The sequence below is a fragment of the Giraffa tippelskirchi genome, chromosome 10, assembly GCF_054371585.1.
Source record: "Giraffa tippelskirchi isolate mGirTip1 chromosome 10, T2T-mGirTip1v1.2.pri, whole genome shotgun sequence".
NCBI classification, from domain to species: domain Eukaryota; kingdom Metazoa; phylum Chordata; class Mammalia; order Artiodactyla; family Giraffidae; genus Giraffa; species Giraffa tippelskirchi.
Window position 1 is genome coordinate 177,832 of NC_137284.1, and position 23,487 is coordinate 201,318.

At 48.2% G+C, this 23,487-nt stretch overlaps 1 protein-coding gene and 1 pseudogene across 1 annotated transcript; both read left to right on the forward strand.

The window, feature by feature from the left end:
* Window positions 1–1,356: 1,356 nt before the first annotated feature.
* Window positions 1,357–2,411, forward strand: LOC145522759 (protein-tyrosine sulfotransferase 2 pseudogene; annotated as a pseudogene).
* Window positions 2,412–20,678: 18,267 nt separating this feature from the next.
* On the forward strand, window positions 20,679–21,747 carry IFITM3 (interferon induced transmembrane protein 3). Its single transcript, XM_081536074.1, has 2 exons — window positions 20,679–21,006; window positions 21,463–21,747. Exons 1-2 carry the CDS (start codon window positions 20,758–20,760, stop codon window positions 21,652–21,654), a joined length of 441 nt encoding a protein of 146 aa, XP_081392200.1. The 5' UTR covers window positions 20,679–20,757; the 3' UTR covers window positions 21,655–21,747.
* Window positions 21,748–23,487: the final 1,740 nt, after the last annotated feature.

Genomic DNA, 23,487 nt, shown 5'->3' on the forward strand with positions numbered 1-23,487 from the left:
TTCCTTTTTCCAGTTTAGTATTCGTATCTGTGAAACAACGAAGGAATGTGCATCGGACACTGTTATCTATGTCCTTCAGGGAGGAACTAAAGATTCTGTGACTAATAGATGGCTGATTCACTGTTTAAATTGTTACCCGCTTTTCTGGCCCAACTGTTGTTATTTTTATCACTACATATTCAGATCTTTTAGATTAATTCTTGAACCAGGCTTTTGTGACTCAGGGGAGGCCTCTAGGAGACTAAAGCCTTTTTCTACAAACGAGAATCAGGTCACGTGGAGGGGCCTTTGTACCTGGCAGAGCCCCTGCAGGTTCCTGCTGGGTTTCATGACCAAGAGGGATTTATTCCAGAAATGCAACCATGGTTTAAGAATAGAAGTCAATTAATAAAGTCAAAGTAATTAATACACAGAATTAATAAATAAAGAAAAAATATCATGTGATTATCACAATTACTGCAGACAATGCATCTGACAAAAATCAAACAACATTCCATTGTAGAAGCATTTCAAAACAAAAAAGCACTTCTTTAACTTGATAAAGGACATCTACAGAAAATGTACAGCTCACATCACACTTAGAGGTGAAAGACTGAAAGCTTCTCAAGACTGTAGACTGCTTTGGGAAGTATACAGTCATCTTCACAATATTGATTCTTCCGATCCAAGAACAGATATGTCTCTCCATCTGTTTATGTCGTTTTTTATTTCTTTCATCAGTGTCTTATAGTTTTCTGCGTACAGGTCTTTTGTCTCCTTAGGTAGGTATATTCCTAGGTATTTTGTTGTTGTTTCTGCTATGGTGAAAGGGAGTGTTTCCTTAATTTCTCTTTCTGATTTTTTGTTGTGTCTAGTGTATTGGAAAGCATCCTTATCAAATTGCCAGTGGCATTTTTCACAGAACTAGAACAAAAATTTTACAATTTGTGTAGGAACCCCAAAGACCCCAGACAGCCAAAGCAATCTTGGGAAACAAGACAGAGCTAGAGGGATCGGGCCTCCTCCAGCTGATCCCTTCCTGGGGGAACCTGATGTCAGACTATACGACAAAGTTACTGTAATGAAGACAGTATGGTACGTGCACAAAAACAGAGACAGAGATCAATGACACAGGACAGAAAGCTCAGAGATAAACCCACACTCCCGTGGGCAGCTTATCTTTGACAAAGGAGCAAAAATACACAATGGAGAAAAGACAGCCTCTTCAATAAGTGGTGCTGAGAAACCTGCACAGCTACCTGTGAAAAATGAAATGAGAGCACCTCCTGGCCTCCCCACTGGCCCCAGCGGGAAGTCTCTGCATGCATCGGGCTGTAGTGACCTGTGGATGATCGATGGCTCCTCCCCAGGCCCAGCATGTGCCTGTCGTGGCAGAGGGCGCCGCTGGCAGCTGGCTTGGGGTGGTCCTGGTGGTAGCAGTCCAGCTGGGACAGCGGGTGCTGGAGTGCTAGGTGGTGCTGGGGTCCACGGGGCCTCTGGTGGGCCATGCAGTTGGAGCAGGAGGACTTGGGGATGGTGGGCATGAACTGCGTGGAATTCCGCTAGGGCAAGGCCATGCCCCTCATCTCTGTGGGGGGCATGCCCCAGGGTGGCACCATGCTGGACGCCCGTGCCAGTGTATCATCCCCCGCATGCTGGCTGTGCACCAGGCCTGGTCCAAGTCAGGCTGAGAGAAGCTACAGCTGCAGACGAGGTGCTGGACACCGCCCCTCAGGCCTTCATCCCGGAGGTGGTCTCCTAGCCCCGGGAGCCAGCCGGCATCCTCTGTGACACAGACTCCTTCACCCTCAAGTCCTACGTCAACCTGTCGGCCTCTTCCCCAGCTCCAAGTTCCCGCTGGTGGTGCAGGACAGCCAGGCCTCTGTGCGCTCCCTGCTCACCCACAAGGTCACCATCACTGGCTTCAACCCTAGCAGCAACCGCGACTCCCTCACCAAGTGGGGCAGGTCATTGAGGCAATGTGCGCCCCAAGCACAGAGGAGGGCACGGACGAGTGCCTGCCGTGCCCTGCAAGCCGCTGGTGCTGTACCCCAGCGCTCCCTCAAGCTCGCCCCTGCAGTGATAGCATCCTGTATCACGATGACCTCATCTGCAAGCCCTGCAGCCCAAGTCCAAAATCAAGCTCCACAGACCAGGTCCTCAAGCCCGTGAACCTGGAAGCTCTCTCCAAGTGGACTGGCCATGTTCCTGGGGATGTGTTGAGGGACAAGGGCCCAATGGTCCCCATGCTGGCCCAGCTCAGCTATGACCCCTATGCAAACCCATCCAATTACTACAACCCCAACCCCACCCCATGATCATCAACCACACACACCAGGTCTTGAAACAGGGACTATGAAACACTGGCCAGTCTGAAAGGCTACTTTCAGGTGAATAAGAACAGCACCTCTTCCCACCTAAGCAACTCATGATTTCCAGATCTCTGCAAATGGCTTTGTTGCCAGGAGAAACTCCATTAGAGTGGAAATTGGACCTTTAATCCAAGCATATTTTTTGCTGTTATATTACTCGCCAAAACAGGACTGCTCATGAGCAAGGTATACGCATATGTTTGCAAAAGCTGAATCATTGAAAACTTACCTTGTCACACTCTATCTTAGGACAGTCTGGGGTAGAGAACCAAGGGTGTGGAAGTAGTCTGGTTTTTGAAACTTTGGTATTTTCCATTTTTCCCTCAAAAACTTAAGAAATGGATTTGCAGGACTGCCTTGGTGGCTTGATCTGCAGGGACAAGGCCACCACCTGTGCCTCTCCTGTAGACTCTTATTTTTGAATTCAAAGAATCTATTTAAGAATTTAATATATGAGGTCTTCTTTGATTTTCCTTTTCTGTTTGATTCTACTCAGTTTCACAGAGGAAATATATATATATTATTTGAATAAACTGAATGGGGGAAAAAATCACTTCCTAACACCATACACAAAAATAAACTCAAAACGGATTAAAGACCTAAATCTAAGGCCAGAAACTATAAAAACTCTTAGAGGAAAACACAGAACACTCTGATATAAATCACAGCAGGATTCTCCTTGAGCCACCTCCTAGAGTAATGGAAATAAAAGCAGAAACCAACAAACAAATGGGACCAACAGTTAGAACCGGACATGAAACAACAGACTGGTTCAAAATTGGGAAAGGAGTACAAGGCTGCATATTGTCACTCTGTTCCTTTAACTCGTATCCAGAGTACATCATGCAAAATGCCCGACTGCATAAATCACAAGCTGGAGTCAAGATTTCCAGGAGAAATACCAACAACCTCAAACATGCAGGTGATACAACTCTAATGGCAGAAAGTGAAGAGGAACTGAGGAGCCTCTGGATGACCGTGAAAGGGGAGCGTGAAAAAGCTGGCTTAAAACTCAACAATAAAAAACTAAGATCATGGCACCCAATCCCATCACTTCATGGCAAATAGAAGGAGGAAAATTGGAAGCAGTGACAGATTATATTTTCTTGGGCTCCAAAATCACTGGGGATGGTGATTGCAGCCATGAAATTAAAAGATGTTTGCTCCTGGAAGGAGCGCTATGACAAACCCAGACAGCGTATTGAAAAGCAGAGACATCACTCTACCAGCGAAGGTCCATATAGTCAAAGCTATGGTTTTTCCAGTAGTTATATACAGATGTGAGTATTGGACCATAAAGAAGGCTGAGCACTGAAGAACTGATGCTTTCTAATTGTGGTGCTGGAGAAGACTCCTGAGGGACCCTTAGACAGCAAGGAGATAAACCAGTCAACCTTAAAGGAAATCAACCCTGAATATTCCTTGGAAGGACTGATGCTGAAGCTGGAACTCCAACACTTTGGCCACCTGATGCGAAGAGCTGACTCACTGGAAAAGACCCTGATGCTGAGAGAGATTGAAGGCAGGAGGAGAAGGAGGTGGCAGAGAATGAGATAGTTTTATAGCATAGCCAACTCAATGGACATTGTTGTGGTCCTTTAATAGACCGGAACTTGGGGGTACAGAGTAGAACGATAAAAAAGTGAAAGAAAGAAAAAAAAGAGGCTGAGCCGCATGAAGGGGACAGAGGGGAGAGAGAGACACACACGGGGACAAAGGCATTTGTTTAACATATTGCGGGCATATATATACTCTCCTACAGGAGAGCCCTTTTCAGCAGAGACAGGGATAAAAAACCTAACAAGTCATCCAGAAAGCCAGAGGCTAGAATCATTCTCAATAGAGAGGGCTGTAAAAGTTACTTTACATATAGGAAGGGAAGAGTTGTAAATGGCTGCTGTTCAACATATGGAATTTCTATACAAATGAGATACATGAATTTCTATTATCCCCGAAAGCCGGCTTGCCAGCTCTCTGGCACCTGTATTCAGGTGCTGTTAAGGAACATAGAATTCACGCAAGACTGAAAACAGCACACAGGAAGCCTCCTTTAAATGTATCCTGACACCTCCCCCTGTTTTATTATATTTGTAAAAAAGGTCCTGACCATATGAGTTGTTTAGTGTAAACCAATCTTATAGAAAGGCAACGGTAAACAACAAATAAAGTCACCAAGACAAACACCAAAGTTACAGTTTCAGACCCGATGCTGTGAATAATATTTTGAAATCAACCTCGTGGGTTTAGCCCAGATAATTAAACTGCTAGTTGCTCAGCTATAGTCTCTAGATTAGTGAAGAAGGCAGACGTTTTAACAAGGAGTTCTTTTTGTACATACAGTGAGGCATTATTATGTACGTTTCATAAATGAATTTTGATTTGTACCCAGTCGTAGGTACTATGATTAGATTGAACAGGAGTAACACAATATTGTGTAGAATCTCAATCACAATCAAAAGGGAATCATTTCTTAACAAAGTATATGGTTAGCAATTAATACAGGTTACAGAAGGTAAAGTCTTACTCGCATGTCCTTGTAAAATGTCCGTTCCAAGTTTCAAGTTTTTAGGTGCTCCCAACAGGTTTCCAGGTGTCTCCTAGTTTAGGCCCAATCTGTTTATTGATCTGAAGGCGAGGTGGGGAGATTTTTCTGTTAAGTTGTTATAGCCACGCGTTTTGGGAAACAAACTCACTCAGAAGGACAATGCAGGTAATGGAGTGCAGTTTATTACACCGGCGGGCCCAAGGCAGAGTCTCCTCTTAGCCAAGCACCCCGACCAGCATTTGTGAAAATCTTTTATACCCCATGTGTACGTGTCCGAACTCACCACCCCAAATTCCTTGAGACTTACATAAACAAAGGAAGGGTAAATATAATCACAATAATCTCATCATTTAGGTGTTATGTGTTCAAACAGTTAAACAATTGGCCAATAATCAATAAGCCCGAGGTTACACTCCGATAGATACAGAAAAATGTACGGCCTGTCCGGTGACAAGGGTGATTAGTGTATGTTTCTCTTAGGCGATGAGTAACCTGGATACCGGAGAAGGCAATGGCACCCCACTCCAGTACTCTTGCCTGGAAAATCCCATGGGCGGAGGAGCCTGGTGGGCTGCAGTCCATGGGGTCGCTAAGAGTCGGACACGACTGAGCGACTTCACTTTCACTTTTCCCTTTCATGCACTGGAGAAGGAAATGGCAACCCACTCCAGTGTTCTTGCCTGGAGAATCCCAGGGACGGTGGAGCCTGGTGGGCTGCCGTCTATGGGGTTGCACAGAGTCTGACACGACTGAAGCGACTTAGCAGCAGCAGCAGCAGCAGCAACCTGGATACGATCTTCAAGGTTCCCCTGTCCGGAGGGGGTCTTATCCTTCTATTGTCGTTTCCACAGGCACTAGGCACAGAGTTCAGAGTCCATTAGAGAGGTGGCCGAGCGTGATCAGCACCAACAGGCCTGAGACGAGTCCAGGCCCCATGAATTCCTTCTTCAAAGTCACTCAAGAAGTCCTTTGCAGTGTAACCATGGTTTACAATTTAAGCAAAGTCCGAAAGTCTTTTTTGGGAGGCGGGGCGAAAGCCCAAGTTTGTCGGTATTCTGTTGGTTCCATGCACAAAGGAAGGACTTCATAACCTAGAGAAATGCTAATTAGTTTTTTCTTCTACTTCAGGGTGTGAGGGCCCTTTAATGCTCTAGGAAGAAGGCATATGTATAGAGTCATTAGTAGAAACAATTGATCTCTCCGTCCATTATATCACCTGTAGTAAGAAAGCCCGTTGGGTATGAATGATTACTTTGCCTTAGGCAAAGGGGTGGCACAAGCGACCAAGCTAAGCCTGTCTAGGAAAATGTTTTCTGGATTCAATGGCATTCCCTGTTGAGAGAACAAATTTTCAGCTCGATTAGTAAGGGTTTTTATTTGTCCCCAAGTGGGGAGGTTATAAGGTTGATGTCGCCGAGGGCGGCGCTTCCTGGAGATCTTTAGAGCCACCATGGCCCATATTGGGATTTCTTTCTCCTGGGGTTTTTGTTGTTTTGTCTCTGTTTTGAAGGCTGGGGGGCCCCCTTGAGTCCAATTTTCTGAAGAGGAAGCTATGTGAGTTCGTTGGATCCTTCTGGGGAGACACAAGAATACCCCTTTCCCTGTAAGATTAGTTTCCCAGATTTCCACTGTATTGTTAACCCGTCTTGGTACCAAATGGGCAGAGGAAGAGAAGTGTCCTTCAATTCCTCAAAATGTTTTTCTGCTCTAGTTAAAATCTCTCTCTGTGGTAAATTTTAAAAATTTAAAAGAAATAAAGCTGTATTCTAGTAAAGTCTGCTTTAGATAGGGGAGACAGTACTGTTCCTGCGTATTCCCCCTTTTTCAATTTTTAGAAAACATACACTAATCACCCCTGTCCCCGGACAGGCCAGACATTTTTCTGTACCTCTCGGAATGTAACCTCGGGCTTATTGATTATTGGCCAATTGTTTGACTGTTTGAACACACAACACATGAATGATGGGATTACTGTGATTGCAATTACCCTTCCTAGTTTATGTAAGTCTCAAGGAATTTGGGGTGGCGAGTTTGGACACATACACATGGGGTATCAAAGATTTTTACAAATACTGGTCGGGGTCTTTGGCTAAGAGAAGACTCTGCCTTGGGCCCGCCGGTGCAATAATCTCCACTCCACTATCTGCATTGTCCTTCTGAGTTTGTTTCCCAGAACGTGTGGCTACAACAATGTGAGTAAAGTTTCTCCCTATTAAATTCAGGGGGGCATCTATCACATAAAGTTTTAATGTTGTAGGTTGGCCTTCTGGTCCCTCACATGGATATATTTGAGTACTTTGATAAACCTCTTGTACTTTAGTTTGAGAAATTTCTGCAATTTGGCAAGAAATTTTTTGTATAGGCCAAGATTTGGGCCATACATGTCTGGAAATGATAGTGAAGAAGGAATTCAAAGGGCCCGGACTCCGTCTTAGGCCTGTTCGTGCTGATTATGCTCGGCCACCTCTCTAATGGACTCTGAACTCTGTGCTTAGTGCCTGTGGAAATGACAATAGAAGGATAAGACCCCCTCCGGACAGGTCATAAATTCTTATCTGTAACCTCAGGCTTATTGATTATTGACTGTTTGAACACATAACACATGAATGATGGAGTTATTGTGATTGTATTTACCTTTCCTCTGTTTATGTAAGTCACAAGGAAGTTGGGTGGTGGGTTCAGACACGTACACATGGGGTATAAAAGATTTTCACAAATGCAGGTCGGGGTCCTTGGCTAAGAGGAGACTCTGCCTTGGGCCCGCCGGTGTAATAAACTGCACTTCACTATCTGCATCGTCCTTCTGAGTGAGCTTGTTTCCCGGAACGCGTGGCTATAACAATAGTAATATTAGATCCAGTGTCGAGGAGACCAGAAAATTTTTTACCATTAATTTTGATATTTATATTTGGTCGGGCAAATTCAGATATTAATGAAGTCCACAAGGATTGTTTTTGATCCGTACTGCCGAATCTGCCCGTTTGTACATCTTTAGAGGAGTTAATAGAGATATAAGGAAAAAGAAATAATTGAGTAATTTTGTCTCTCTTTTTAAATTGCCATAAAATCTGGGATGACATCACAATTTGAATTTCTCCTCTATAATCTGAATCAATTACTCCAGGGTGAACAGTAATTCCTTTAGAAGTCAAACTAGAGCGGCCAAGTACAAGACGGAAAGTTTGTGGGGGCAGGGCTTCAAACAGTCGGGTAGGTATTGGAGAGGGGACTGTTTGAGGGTTTGAGGGAAAAGATGGAATTTGTCCCTGGTTATTGTTGGAGGCGACCTGGGGGGGTCTCTTGCTTGGAGTTTCCTGGAATAGGTTTCCCTTCAATGTCAAATCTAGATTTACAATTGTTATAGCCACGCGTTCCGGGAAACAAGCTCACTCAGAAGGACGATGCAGATAGTGGAGTGCAGTTTATTACACCGGCAGGCCCAAGGCAGAGTCTCCTCTTAGCCAAGGACCCCGACCAGCATTTGTGAAAATCTTTTATAACCCATGTGTTTGTGTCTGAACCCACCACCCAATTTCCTTGTGACTTACATAAACAAAGGAAAGGTAAATACAATCACAATAACCCTATCATTCATGTGTTATGTGTTCAAACAATCAATAATCAATAAGCCCGAGGTTACAGAAAAAACCTTCTATTGTCGTTTCCACAGGCACTAAGCACAGAGTTCAGAGTCCATTAGAGAGGTGGCCGAACATGATTAGCACAAACAGGCCTAAGATGGAGTCCAGGCCCTATGAATTCCTTCTTCACAATCTTTGGCCCAATGCATTCCTCTACGGTAGCCAGGGCAGATTTTGGGTAGGTTATTATTAACCTTCTTAGAGCAATCCCTTTTTAAATGGCTTTTATCTCCACATGTAAAACATCTTTCATTTCTCTTTTTAAGGGCAGCAACCATTGTTTTAGCCAGCATTTGCATCTTTTGAGTTTCTGATCCTAGAGTGCAACAAGCCTTCAAATAATCTATAATAATCTCTGCCTCCCGAATAGGAGCTATGGCTTTTTGGAATTTTTGATTTGCATGTTCATAAGCAGTTTCTCTAGTTGTCTTTTAGCTTCTTTTCCAATTACAGTACGGGAAATAGCAGTTTGTAATCTAGCTAAAAAATCAGCATACGTTTTATTAAGTCCTTGCAATATTTTAGTGTAGCTACCTGTAGGCTCCCCTTGAGGCATAATTCGCTCCCAAGCCTTAAGGGCCACTGTTTTTATTTGTTCATGCAACAGAGGAGGGCACTGTACTCAGAATGTGGGCCGTACATAGTTATAGTCTTTTTTATTTGTTGCATATGATAAAAGTTAATAGCTTCATATTGAGGTATTACATGCCCTTGAGCATCAGGATTTCTTAAAACTGGAAAAGCGGAAAAACCATTGGCTTCAGAGACCTGTGATTGTAAAGTCAGCAATTTAGAAAGCCTCTGTCGCGAAGAAGAGTGGGCAAGTAGCAAATTTTTACAATTAAGAGTATGTGGTAAAAACTCATTATTGTTATGAAGAAAGTGTTAATTTTAATGTCAAAAGGTGTACTAGATGAGTCGTTGCTAGAATCATTAGATTTTAGCAAAGGAGCTGCTTTTAAATTTGCATCTGCTGGCAGACGGGGAACGCTTGGAACAACCCAGGGAGGGTTTGTAAATATATTATGTTGTTCCAATTGGGCCTTTTGTAAGGTTTTATCGTTTAGTTTATGTTTATGTAGTAAGTGTTCTGCCTGTTGTTGAATATCTGGAGGCCAGGATGACCTCGAAGTGGCAGAATCATAGTTCCAATAGGAGCCCTGAAAGGCCAGAAATCTGCAGGAGTGTTTCTCCCTTTCTGGCGGCTCGTTCAGCATTCCTTTTGACTTGGTGCCACATTTTTTTTTTTTTTTACATGTTTCAATGCTATATTATCATATGTGAAACAGAACACCATTCCAGGCTCGATGCACGAGACAAATGCTCAGGGCCAGGGCAATGGAATGACCCAGAGGGATGGGATGGGGAGGGAAGCGAGAGGGGGGCCCAGGATGGGGAACACATGCAAACCCATGGCTGACTCACGTCAATGCACGGCAAAAACCACCACAACTCTGCAATCAGCCCCCAACCAAAACAAAAAAAACAAATCATTAATAAAAAAAAAAAAGAACACAATAATAAACAAAAAACCATCAACATCCAAGCCTAATTCATGAAGATGCTCACTCTACTATATCTAAGATCAAACAATGACCATAACTTTAACGTTTCAATGAAAAGGTATTCCAAAATTATTGACAGAAATTAAAAATATTCTATGAAATAGCATGTATCTTCAATATAGAAAGTAAAGTAACAAATCAATCCCTAGCAACCGAATATATCCCAAATACAAGTACTTTAGCAATTCAGTTTGTCAAAATAGTGTTTTCACTATTGTCTATCAGTTTGGTACTCACAAAATACGTGAAAGTGAAAGTGAAGTCGCTTAGTCGTGTCCGACTCTTTGCGACCCCATGGACTGTAGCCCACCAGTTTTCTCTGACCATGGGATTTTCCAGGCAAGAATATTGGAGTGGGTTGCCATTTCCTTCTCCAGACTTGGTGCCAAATTTCTAAATCAATATCGCTTTCCTCAGGGAACCAAGGGTTACATTCAACCACTGTTTGAAGGCCAGTCTCTATTTTCTGGCGTAAAACTAAAAATCCCTGAGCTTTAAATAAGTGATAAAGTAAAAATAAGTGATAAAGTAAAGTAAAAAAGTGATTGGGATTTCTCGCCGTTATATTTACGTCCTTAATATTTACCAGCCTCAGTAGGCTCGCCGTTATACCCACGTCTTTAGTACTTACCAGCTTCAATAAGCTTTCCGGGGTCACTCTGCCCGACCTGCCGTATCCCAAGTCCCTGTTCTGGCGTGCCAATTGTTGTGGTCCTTTAATGGACCGGAACTTGGGGGTACAGAGTCGACCGATAAGAAAAGAAGGAAGAAAAGAGGCTGATATTCCCTGGTTTACACAGTATGCCAATATAACTAACTCTAGGACCAAGAGCGAGCACTGTCTACTCAGGCTCAGGGCGCCCTCTCGAAGAGGTCTTGAAAGCCCGGGCAAGTAAGTAGACACGGTGGACACCTGTGCTCCGTGGAAGCAGCCTGAAACGGAGAGAGCGAGAGAGACAGTGAGAGAGAGAGAGAGAGAAAATGAGGAAAGACACGGGGACCAGCGCTCTGATGGAACAAAGGCATTTATTTAACATATTGCGGGCATATATATACTCTCCTACAAGATAGCCCTTTTTAGCAGAGACAGGGATCAAAAATCTAAGAAGTCATCCAGAAAGCCAGAGGCTAGAATCATTCTCAATAGAGGGGGTTGTAAAAGTCACTTTACATACAGGAAGGGAAGAGTTGTAAATGGCTGCTGTTCACTGTATGGAATTTCCATATGAATGAGATACATGAATTTCTATTATCCCCGAAAGCCGGCTTGCCAGCTCTCTGGCACCTGTATTCAGGTGCTGTTAAGGAACATAGAATTCATGCAAGACTGAAAACAGCACACAGGAAGCCTCCTGTTAAATGTATCCTGACAGGACATGAATTTGATCAAACTCCAGGATACAGTGAAGGACAGGGGAGTCTGGTGTGCTGCAGTCCACTGGGTTGCAAAGAGTCAGACAAGGTCTGAACAATAACAAACTTAAACTCTTTTGCACAGCAAAGGAAACTATACAAGATGAAAAGACAGCCCTCAAAATTGGAGAAAATAATTGCAAAGAAGCAACTGACAAAGGATTAGTCTCCAAAATATACAGGTTCATGCAGCTCAATATCAGAAAATCAAACAACCCAGTTAAAAAAATGGACAGAAAACCTAAGCAGACATTTCTCCAAAAAAGACATACAGACGGCCAACAAACACATGGAAGATCCCCAGCTTCCTTTATTATTCAGCTCAGGTCAGTCGCTCAGTCGTGTCCGACTCTCTGCGACCCCATGAACCGTGGCACGCCAGGCCTCCCTGTCCATCACCAACTCCCGGAGTCTACCCAAACCCATATTCATCGAGTCGGTGATGCCATCCAACCACCTCATCCTCTGTCGTCCCCTTCTCCTCCCGCCCCCAATCCTACCCAGCATTAGGGTCTTTTCCAATGAGTCAACCCTTCGCATGAGGTGGCCAAAGTATTGGAGTTTCAGCTTCAACATCAGACCTTCCAATGAACACCCAGGATTGATCTCCTTTAGGATGGATTGATTGGATGTCCTTGCAGTCCAAGGGGCTCTCAAGAGTCTTCTCCAACACCACAGTTCAAAAGCATCAATTCTGTGGCGCTCAGCTTTCTTCACCGTCCAACTCTCACATCCATACATGACCACTGGAAAAACCATAGCCTTGACTAGACGGACTTTTGTTGGCAAAGTAATGTCTCTGCTTTTAAATATGCTATCTAGGTTGGCCATAACCTTCCTTCCAAGGAGTAAGCGTCTTTTAATTTCATGGCTGCAATCACCATCAGCAGTGATTCTGGAGCCCAAAAAAATAAAGTTTGACACTGTTTCCACTGTTTCCCCATCTATTTCCCATGAAGTGATGGGACCAGATGCCATGATCTTAGCTTTTTGAACGTTGAGGTTTAAGCCAACTTTTTCACTCTCCTCCTTCACCTTCATCAAGAGGCTCTTTAGTTCTTCTTCACTCTCTGCCATAAGGGTGGTTAGGATTTATTATTAGAGAAATGCAAATCAAGACTACAATGAGGTATCGCCTCACACTGGTCAGAATGGCCATCATCAGAAAACTACGAACAATAAATGTGGGAAATGATGTGGAGAAAAGGAAACGCTCTTGCTCTGTTGGTGGGAATGTAAGTTGATAAACTGATACAGCCTCTGTGGAGAACAGTGTGGAGATTCCTTAAAAAACTAGGAATAAAACCACCATATGACCCAGCAATCCCATGGTTGGACATATACCCTGAGAAAACCATAACTCAAAAAGACACATGTACCGCAATCGTCAGGCTTCCTTGGTGGCTCGTGGGTAAACAATCCACCTGCCGGTGCAGAAGACAACAGTCGGAAAGATCTCCCGGAGAAGGAAATGGTAACTCACTCCAGTATTCTTGCCTGGAAAATCCCATGGAGAGAGAAGCCTGGCGGGCTACAGTCCATGAAGCTGCAAAAAGAGTTGGACACAACTAAGTGAATAAACAACATCACCGCAGTGTTCATTGCAGCACCGTTTACGATAGCCAGGATGTGGACGCAACCTAGACGTCCATCGACAGACGAACGGATAAAGAACTTGTGGTGCGTATACACAGTGGAATGTTACTCAGCCATGAAAGGAATGAATTTGAGTCGGTTGAACTGAGGTAAGTGAACCTAGAGCCTGTTACACAGAGTGAAGTGAGTCAGAGAGAGGAAAACAAATGCTGTACATTATTGCATACATATGGAGTCTAGAGAGATGGTACTCATGAATTTATTTCCAGGGCAGAAATAGAGACACAGACGTAGAGAACAGACTTGTGGACACAGCAGGGGAAAGAGAGGGTGGCATGAATTGAAAGAGTAGCATTGAAACCTATATACTAATGAGAGAGTCCATTTCTTGGTAGGGTGATAAGAAGTTCAGGGTCGCGGAGGAGGAGAAAGGGGTTTGGGGCTCTCAAGGAGAAAAGGACAAACATTTTTTTCTACATTGCTTTGTCTTAGTCAATATAACAATGTATCTTGCTCAAGGATATGTTTCTTCTTAACGAGAACCTTTTTTGTACAGAACAACTGTACAAAAATGATCTTCATGACCCAGATAATTACAATGGTGAGATTGCTACCTAGAGCCAGACATCCTGGAATGTGAAGTCAAGTGGGCCTTAAAAAGCATCACTATGAACAAAGCTACTGGAGGTGATGGAATTTCAGCTGAACTATTTCAAATCCTAAAAGATGATGCTGTGAAAGTGCTTCTCTCAATATGCCAACAAATTTGGAAAATTCAGCAGTGGCCACAGGACTGGAAAAGGTCAGTTTTCATTCAAATCCCAAAGAAAGGCAATGCCAAAGAATGTTCAAACTACTGCACAATTGCACTCATCTCACACACTAGTAAAGTAATGCTCAAAATCATTCAAGCCAGGCTTCAGCAATACGTGAACCATGAACTTCCAGATGTTCAAGCTGGTTTTAGAAAAGGCAGAGGAACCAGAGATCAAATTGCCAACATCCGCTGGATCATCGAAAAGGCAAGAGAGTACCAGAAAAACATCTATTTCTGCTTTATTGACTATGCCAAAACCTTTGACTGTGTGGATCACAATAAACTGTGGAGAATTCTTCAAGAGATGGGAATACCAGACCACCTGACCTGCCTCTTGAGAAACCTGTATGCAGGTCAGGAAGCAACAGTTAGAACTGGACATGGAACAACACACTTGTTCCAAATAGGAAAAGGAGTCCGTCAAGGCTGTATATTGTCACCCTGCTTATTTAACTTATGTGCAGAGTACATCATGAGAAATGCTGGGCTGGGTGAAGCACAAGCTGGAATCAAGTTTGCTGGGAAAAATATCAATAATCTCAGATATGCAGATGACACCACCCTTATGGCAGAAAGGGAAGAAGAACTAAAGAGCCTCTTGATGAAGGTGAAAGAGGAGAGTGAAAAAGTTGTCTTAAAGCTCAATAGTCAGAAAACTAAGATCATGGCATCTGGTCCCATCACTTCATGGCAAATAGATGGGGAAACAGCGGAAACAGTGGCTGACTTCATTTTTCTGGGCTCCAAAATCACTGCAGATGGTGATTGCAGCCATGAAATTAAAAGACGCTTACTCCTTGGAAGGAAAGTTGTGACCAAACTAGACAGCATATTAAAAAGCAGAGACATTACTTTGCCAACAAAGGTCGGTCTAGTCAAGGCTATGGTTTTTCCAGTAGTCATGTACGGATGTGAGAATTGGACTATAAAGAAAGCTGAGCGCCAAAGAATTGATGCTTTTGAACTGTGGTGTTGGAGAAGACTCTTGAGAGTCCCTTGGACTGCAAGGAGATCCAACCAGTCCATCCTAAAGGAAATCAGTCCTGAATATTCATTGGAAGGACTGACGTTGAAGCTGAAACTCCAATACCTTGGCCACCTGATGCAAAGAGCTGACTCATCTGAAAAGACCCTGATGCTGGGAAGGATTGGGGGCAGGAGGAGAAGGGGATGACAGAGGATGAGATAGTTGGATGGCATCACTGACTCAATGGACATGAGTTTGAGTAAACTCTGGGAGTTGGTGATGGACAGAGAGGACTGGTGTGCTGCAGCCCATGGGGGTGCAAAGAGTCGGACACGACTGAGCGACTGAACTGAATTGAACTGAACCTTCTGACAAATCTTGTTATCTTGAAACTTGTATACTGTGGGAGTGGGTCTGGTAAGACCTTTCTATTGTTGCTTCTAACCTTCTTAATTTAAGATGCATGTTGTGGGAGTGGGCCTGATAAGAGTATATAAGGCCTTGCTGAGACTAGTGCAGGGGGCACTCTCCGCCCCCTTCTGATTCTATGTCAGAAGGTTTCTCTGCCTCTTTTCAGGGCTTCCCCGGTGGCTCAGATGATAAAGCATCTGCCTGCGATGAGGGAGATCTGGGTTCGATCCCTGGGTCACGAAGATCCCCTGGAGAAGGAAATGGCAACCCACTACAGTATTCTTGCCTGGAAAATTTCATGGAAGAAGGAGCCTGGTGGGCTCCATGGGGTCGCAAAGAGTCAGACACAACTGAGCAACTTCTCCCTTTCACTTTCATACTTTAATAAAACTCTGATACACAAAAGCTCTTGAGTTATTAAGCCTGGCCCCTGGTCCCAAAGCTAAATCTTCTTTGGAGATCAAGAATCCGACACCATTCACCACAAGCTATCCCTACCATATGCAAAACAGGTAGCTAGTGAGAAATTGCTCCATAACACAGGGAGCTCAGCCTGGTGCTCTGAGATGCCCCAGAGCAGCGGGGTGGGGGGTGGCGGAGGTCAGGAGGGAGGAGCCACGTGCATACTCCCAGCTGATTCACGCTGTTGTGCAGCAGAAACCAATGTAACATTGGAAAGCGATTGTCCTCCAATTAATAATAATAATAAAAAAGACTGAACGCTTCCCCTGAGATCAGAAACAAGATGAAGCTGTCTGCTTGAATCCAGCATCATTCTGAAGGTTCTAAGAAAGACAGTGAGACAGAAAATGAAGAGGGAGTTGGGGCACACAGTTCAGAAATGAAGTGCCGTGGAAATATCTCTACATGCAGACGACATGACTTTGTGTGTAGAAAATCCTATGGAAACCACAAAAATCTATTAAAGAGATTAGCAAAGTCACAGCTGACAAAATCAACATCCAAAATCACTAGGATTAACTCAATGATTATAATTAAGAAAACAATTCCATTTGTAATAGTATTTTTAAAATACTTAGTAAAAAATTTACCCAAGTAGGTGTATGACTTGTATGCCAAAAACTACAGATCATTGCTGAAAGGAATTTAAAGAGCCTAAATAAATGAAAAGACATCTATGCTCACAGACCTGAGCTCTTAGGCAACACTCCACAAATGACCTTCAGTTTTAACACAATCAATATCAAAATTCCCACAGTTTTTACTCTTTTTTTCCAGAAATGGATAGGCTGATTCTAAACCCACATGGAACTGTCAGGCCAAAACAATCTTGAAAAACAATAACAGAATTAGGGGCTCATGCTTCCTGATTCAAAATTCACTACAAAGCTGCAGTCATCGAGGCATTGTGCTCCTGGCATAGACACACCTGTGGACTGTAAATGGAAATTAGTGTCCAGTGATAAACTCATACACAGGTGGTCCAGTGGGGCAACCAGGCTGCCAGGGCTGCTCACAGTCGGTTCCATGACAACTGGACGTCCACATGGAAAGGGAAGAAGCTGGACCCTTGCCTCACAGTTCATACAAAATTAACTCAAAGCGGAGGCAGTGAGACAGGCCGTGACCTGGGGCCTTCTGCCGCAGGGCTTATACCTGGACCAACGTCTCCTAGAGCAACAAAGAAACTATGAGGGACTAATAGCAACTGCGTGCGTGGGCAGTTGGGGCAAGTTATGGACAACAAGATACACAAAGGCCAAAACACAACTGCCAGCGCGGAAGCTGAGGCCTGCCCATGATCCCTGCACACAGCACCAGCAACGGGTGGGCAGACCAACCCACCCCTCACCCCACTGAAGGGACCAGCTCGCCCCATGTGCCAGTGAACATGGGCCCCTGTGGCTTGGTTTTGCTCCCTCCTTCTGAAGCAGGGGCCCCAGTAAAGCCATGCCTCCATCTCTCATCTGGCCTCTTATCAATTTCTACAATTAAAGAGTCCAGGAGGCTGGATTGGTAACAGTAGGACCTAGTATGAAAGCTGAACTGCAAAACTGTTAGAAAGAAACACAGTGTGCCTTTGGATCTGGCAAAGGTTTCTTAACATTACAAGCAACTAAAGAAAACACAGATAAATTGTAGTTTGCCAAATTAAAAATGTTTGTGCCTCAAAGGACACTCAAGAAAGTGAAAAGACAATGTAAAGAATGGGAGAGAATTTGGAATTCACCTATCTGACAAGGGACTAGTATTCAGAATATAAAAGAACTGCAATTCAACAACAGCAAGACCCATAGATCAAGGAGTCAGTGGACAAAGGCCAGAGCAGACATTTTCCGAAGACACGTGAACGGCTGGTGAGCAGTAGCCATGCTCGGCACCATTAGTGGTCAAGGAAGTGCCCATAAAACCACCAGCAGGGGACGGCTGCTGCAGTTTGTGATGGGAAAACCCCTGTTGGTGAGGATACGGAATGGTTAATCTCTCCTCCGAAGCTAGCAGCAAGGGAAAATGATGCACTCGCTATGGAAAACAGTTCTGGGGGGGCCTCAAACAGATAGACGTTGAGTTAGGTTCTACAACCCAGTAGTTCCACTCCAAGATGCATACCGAAGAGAAGTGAAAATGTGTGGTTGCAGAAAACCTTGACCACAAACATTTCTAAGCATTCTTCATAATAGCCCAAAACTGGAAATGGTCAAATGTCCATAGGTTGATGAAGAAAGAAAAAAAATATGGTGTCCTCTTGCAGTACGTTAACCAGCCATAAAGAAATGGAGTTCCGACGCAGCCTACAGCACGGATGAACCTTGAAAACATTATGCTCAGTGAAATAATACAGAAACAAAAGGCACATAATTTATATGAAATACCCTGAAAAGGGAGACCCATGCTGAGAGAGTACACTGGTGCTTGAAGGAACGTGATGAATTGAGGGGAAGGGATTAGGGAGGACCGCCTAATGGGAACGGGCTTCCCTTACCCTAAGGCAGGCGGGGAGAGTGGCTGTCGGAGCTGGACTGTGGCAGCTGTACCATCACACCAAAAATGTACTAGAGAAGCTCACTTGTACACTTTCTGTGGGTAAAACAAAAAATGTTCTGTTCTGCAAATTTCAGGTGATTAAAAATTAAACCATATAACCAATAAATAGAAGCACACTGAACCAAAGGTGTTACTGCCACCTGGCAGTGCCCTCCTGCGTGTCACTGTCGGCGCGGCACTGCGGGTCCTCCTCATTCACAGACCGGCCCCGGGAGAAGCTGCCGGAGGCTGAGCTGTGGCCCCTCTCCGGCCAGGAGCAGGGGGCCTGCTGGGGCCTCGAGGCCGCATGGGAGCCTCACCCCACGCGGCCGAGGCCAGGGAGCCTGCCACAGGCACGACCGCCCGGCCTGCGGGTGTCCGTCCCGCCCAGGCCGAGTCCGCCCTCTGATGGCCCGGCCTGCACCTCAGCTCTGGCCGAAGGCACAGCCTGCTGGGTCCATGTAGCCCAAGACACCTCAACAAGGAGGGCTTAACAGGAGGATCGGGGCCCAGAGCACAGCTGTCCAAGGAGGCAGAAGAGGCAGGTGCAGGCAGCAGCTGCCCCCCTCTGACGGGAACCAGGAGGAGGCCCAAGGTGAGAGAGCCAGGCCTCTGGGTGGTGTGGGGGCCGCCGGGGGCACCCAGAGCCTTGACCTGGGAGCCTTGACCCAACGGACCCAACTAGCGGAATGGCCCTGCTCCTAACAGGACGGTCCAGACCTGGCCATCACCTCCCACAGCCTCACGCACAGCTGAGGACAGAGACAGGAGAGCCCTGCAGTCTGAAGAGAGCGGAGGCCTGGCCACGGAGCCCACCCGCCCTGTCCCTGAGGAGCGGGCACAGCCCCAAGCCCAGGAGCCGACCTGCCAGCACACCCGCTCCCCCTGGAGCCACCCCAGGTCCCATGAGAAATGAGGGGGGGCGGGGGAGGAAGGCCGGGGCTGCACGGACGGGTGGGCCCGGGGCTCCCTGCGGCTGCCAGACGCCCGGCAGGAGTCCCGCCTCCACACAGCCGGCCGGGTCCGCTCCTCCAGCCCTTGGGGGACCGTGGGAGGCTCCTTCGGGGCAGACCAGAGGGGCCGCTGGGTGCTGACCTGCAACCAGGAAGGACCCAAACCCCCCCTGGAGCGGGGACTCAGGACTGAGGGGCCATGCCCTCCAAAGGGGAGGCCTGTGCGGCTGGGGGGCTGGCGGTGGGGGCGGGGCTCCTCTGGGCCTGGGGGTGAGGCTGAGTGGGGCCCCTGACAGTGGGCGCTGCAGCAGGCTTGGGCCTGAGAGCCCCAGGCTGGGGAAGGGTCCCAGCCCCAACCAACCCCTAAATAGGGAGCAGGTGTTGCTGAGATGGGGCCTGACTCTGGTGAGACCCCAAATAAGCCTCTTTGGCACATTGATTATTTTAAGCTGTGTGGATGAAAAATGTCATCTGCCCCATCAGTAAGCAAAGGCGCTGCGGACCTGAAGGCCTCACACTGCAGCCCCCCAGGGTGCACCCCGAGTGGACTCAGGGTGGAGAAGCAGGCTGCTGCCCCAGACAGCTGAGTGGCGCAGCAGAGGGGTGATCTCACACGGCCCCGAATCTTGCATTTTCTGATACGAAGAAAAGGGCTAACTTCTCTCAATTATGACATTGAGTTTTCTTTGATTAACAAAATCTTTTGATGTTCCACCTACCTGGTTTTGCTGCTAAAACTCCTATAAATTCTGCCCCCTCACTTCATCTCTTTGGAGCAACCTGTCAGAGCAAACAAACGTGCTGGGTCTTGGACTTAGGTGCTCAGGTTTACGGCAAATGAAAGACAATGCTCATCTATTAGGTTGTACTCTTTTTTTTTTTTTGGAGTCAGCAAGAGAAACTGCCCTGAAAGGGTGTCCTCTCTTGTACCAGGAAGGGGGTGGACGGGAGACCACATTCCTAGAAGCTCTCATGGATGGAGGAGGCAAGGATTGACCGCCACAGGAAATCACCTTTATTTCTTTGCTTTTCGGGGTCACCTCCCCAAAGGGGCCTCTCCTCCCTACCCCATCACCTTTTGTCTCTAGCTCATAGTGGCATTTAAGGGGGTGGATTCAGCATTTCCGGGAGATATGTCTCAACATTTTCTCATTTACAGAAAACTGTTTACTCAGTTTTCCTGGGTTTCTCCCGTATACAGAGGTACACATGCTCTAAAACTGTTATTTGTATTTCTTGTATTAAAGTGTCTTTACTACAGAGGAGGGGGAGGGTAAAAGGAAATCGGCCCCTTGCAGCCTCCCAGACAGGAAATACCTCCAGGCCCTCGGCTTTCCCCCCACCCACCCTGAAGTAACCCGATACTCAGTGGCTCTTCCCGCCTCCTAGGACCAGCCCATCCCCAATTTCCCAAAAGCCAGGAAACGGAAATTCACAGAAATCGAAACTCCTGGGTAAAGGAGGGCCCCCTGAGTGTGTGCTGGCGTCTGGACCGCGGTTGACCGTCCCCACCATGAACCGCACATCCCAGGCCTTATTCACTGGGGCCCACGGCGGGGTGCCCCCAGCCTATGAGGTGCTCAAGGAGGAGCACGAGGTGGCCGTGCTGGGGGCGCCCCAGAGCCAGGCGCCCGTGACGACCACGGTGATCAACATCCGCAGCGAGACCGCCGTGCCCGACCACATCGTCTGGTCCCTGTTCAACACCATCTTCATGAACTGGTGCTGCCTGGGCTTCGTGGCATTCGCCTACTCTGTGAAGGTGGGTGGGCACCTGCGGGCGTCTCCAAGAAAGTGTCCGGGAGCCTGGAGGGGCCCTGCCCGGATGACATGTGGGGTTGGGGAGCCGTGTGTGCGTGTGTGTGTGTGTGTGTGTGTGTATACACATGTGCAGATCATGATGAGGCTGCAGGGGGTGCATGGCGATGACCAGGGTCAGCCTTTTGTCCCCTGGTGGGTGAGCGGCCGGTGAATGGGGCCTGAGAGGAAGGATGGGTGAGCCCTGGGCCTCCTGGAGAGGCTGACTGTCTGTGGGAAAGCAGATGGAGGCCCCAGGAGGGGAGGAGGGCTCACCGGCTGGCGTCGTGCGCTCAGACTCCAGGGGACGGGCGGGCGTGGGTCCCCGCTGGGAAGAACGGGCACTGGGGGACCAGCCGGGGAGGGCCTGAGTCACAGAGCCCGGCTGCCACCTGGACCCTCACCCCCTCTCCCCCTCCAGTCTAGGGACCGGAAGATGGTCGGCGACATCATTGGGGCCCAGAGCTACGCCTCCACCGCCAAGTGCCTGAACATCTGCGCCCTGGTCCTGGGCCTCCTTCTGATTATCGTGCTCATCATCGTGGTGTCCACCGGCTCCCTGATGATCGCTCAGGCGGTCTCGGAGCTCATACAGAACTCAGGAGGCCGCTAGTCCCTGCCCACAGCCCGAGGCAGTCACCCCTCTTTCCTGCAGCCTGTACAGGCATCTGTCCACCCGGAAATAAAAGGAAGCGTTTGTGTGTGAGGGCGCTGCGTTCTGACCTGGGGAGGGGGCCCCTGAGAGCCCCAGCCTGGACCTGAGCCCGAGCCCACCTCACCCCCGCCCCGCGCTGTCCGCGTGCTCTGCGGCTCCAGGCGGGGCCCGCCAGTCGTCAGGCCTGGCCTGTCTGGGGCCTTGGGCTGGGGCTGCAGTTACTGGTCAGGGGTTTGGGGTGTGGGTTCCTCAAGGGAAGGGCCACGCTGGGCGCAGAACACCCTCGGCTCTGTTGACAAAACAGAGAACAAGACCCTCAGAAGCCTGCAAATAAAAAGATAGTTTGGCACCTTAGGATTTGCAATTGGAGAAATGCAGATGCGGGTGGCAAGTCCACTGTGCTCCAGGGAAGTCCAGGTGGTGGGGGTGACAACACAGCGAGGACTTTGCAGAGCAGTTTCGGGAGGTTGCACAAAGGGGGCGGCGCCAGCAGGCCAGGGTCACAGCCGGCAGCTGACGGGTGGCTAAACAGAGGTTTCCAGGGAGCGAAGAGCAGGAGTTCCAGGGGGTCCGCGGGCGGCCAGGCCTGGGCGCTGGTCAGTTCCAGCTCTCCTGGCTCCCAGCTCCCTCTCACACCCTGTGGCACGTCCCTCAGGTCACCGTCCTTCGCACGGCCCCGCAGGCCCCCTCTGCCGGGAAGGCAACAGGAGCACAGCGTCCTCCACTGCAGAGAGAGCCCCGTGCTGCTCAGGTAGAGGAGAGGCCCCCGCCCTGCCCTGCCCTGCCCTGCCCTCGACATCAGCCCCATCCCTGCTTCTGCCATGGCCTGCAGACACGGGGCACCTGAGGGGGCAGGGCAGGCCCGCCCACCGCCAGCTGGGCTGCCGGGCGTGTAGAGGGGCCGCGGAGCCACCCCCGGTCCCCTGACTCCACATGTGGGTCCTCGTCCCCTCCCCCATATCTGTGCCTGCCCCAGCCCCCTGACTTGGGGAGGCTGGCGGGGAGGCTGGGATCCCAGGGTGGGCCAGGAGGGAGCCCGTCTCCCTGTGGGTCTGACACCCGTGAGCAGGGAGGGGCAGCACCAAGGAAGTCCTGGAGGAGGGCGGCTGGCAGGCACGCCCCTCGGGGTCGGGAAGGACTGCCTCCAAGGTGGGGAAGAGCCAGCAGCCAGCAAAGCCCGGGAGGCGGGCAGGAGAGCTGCCCAGCGGCGCAGACCCTGCCGGGTGGGCTGGGGAGGCAGAATCTTCCCGCACCAGCAACGACAGGAAGGGAGCCAGGGGCGAGGCCAGGGGCACATCTGCCCGCCTACCCACCCCCCACCCAGGACTCATGTGCCCTGCTCTGCCCTCCCCCAGCTGGGACCGAGCCTGGCATCTTAAGGAGCCCCGTCTCCTGAATTCCTCCGAGGCCCAGTCCAGGCAAAGCAGAGGCAGAGCCTTCTCCCCACGGGCCACTTGGCAAAGGGACCAGTGGAGCCTCCCAGCCCCGCTGCCGACCCCCCGTCACCCGGGCCCAGGGCCCCAACCTCCCCACTCTGTCCCCAGGCCCCCCCGACTCTTTCAGCCCAGCCCCGTCCACCCACAGTCACAGACGACACCGGGACCGTCCACGGGGAACCAGGCCCGGGTGTGGCTCCGAGGACTAAAGCTGCTCACGGCCCGGCAGTCAGCAGCACCCAGGACCATCGAGGGAAGGTCCCTCGGGTTCCCCCGCTTGATCCTCGGGCCTCCTGTGGATTTTCAGAAGGTCCAGAGCACGGGGCTTTGCGGCCTGCCCCAGGGGGTCTCCCAC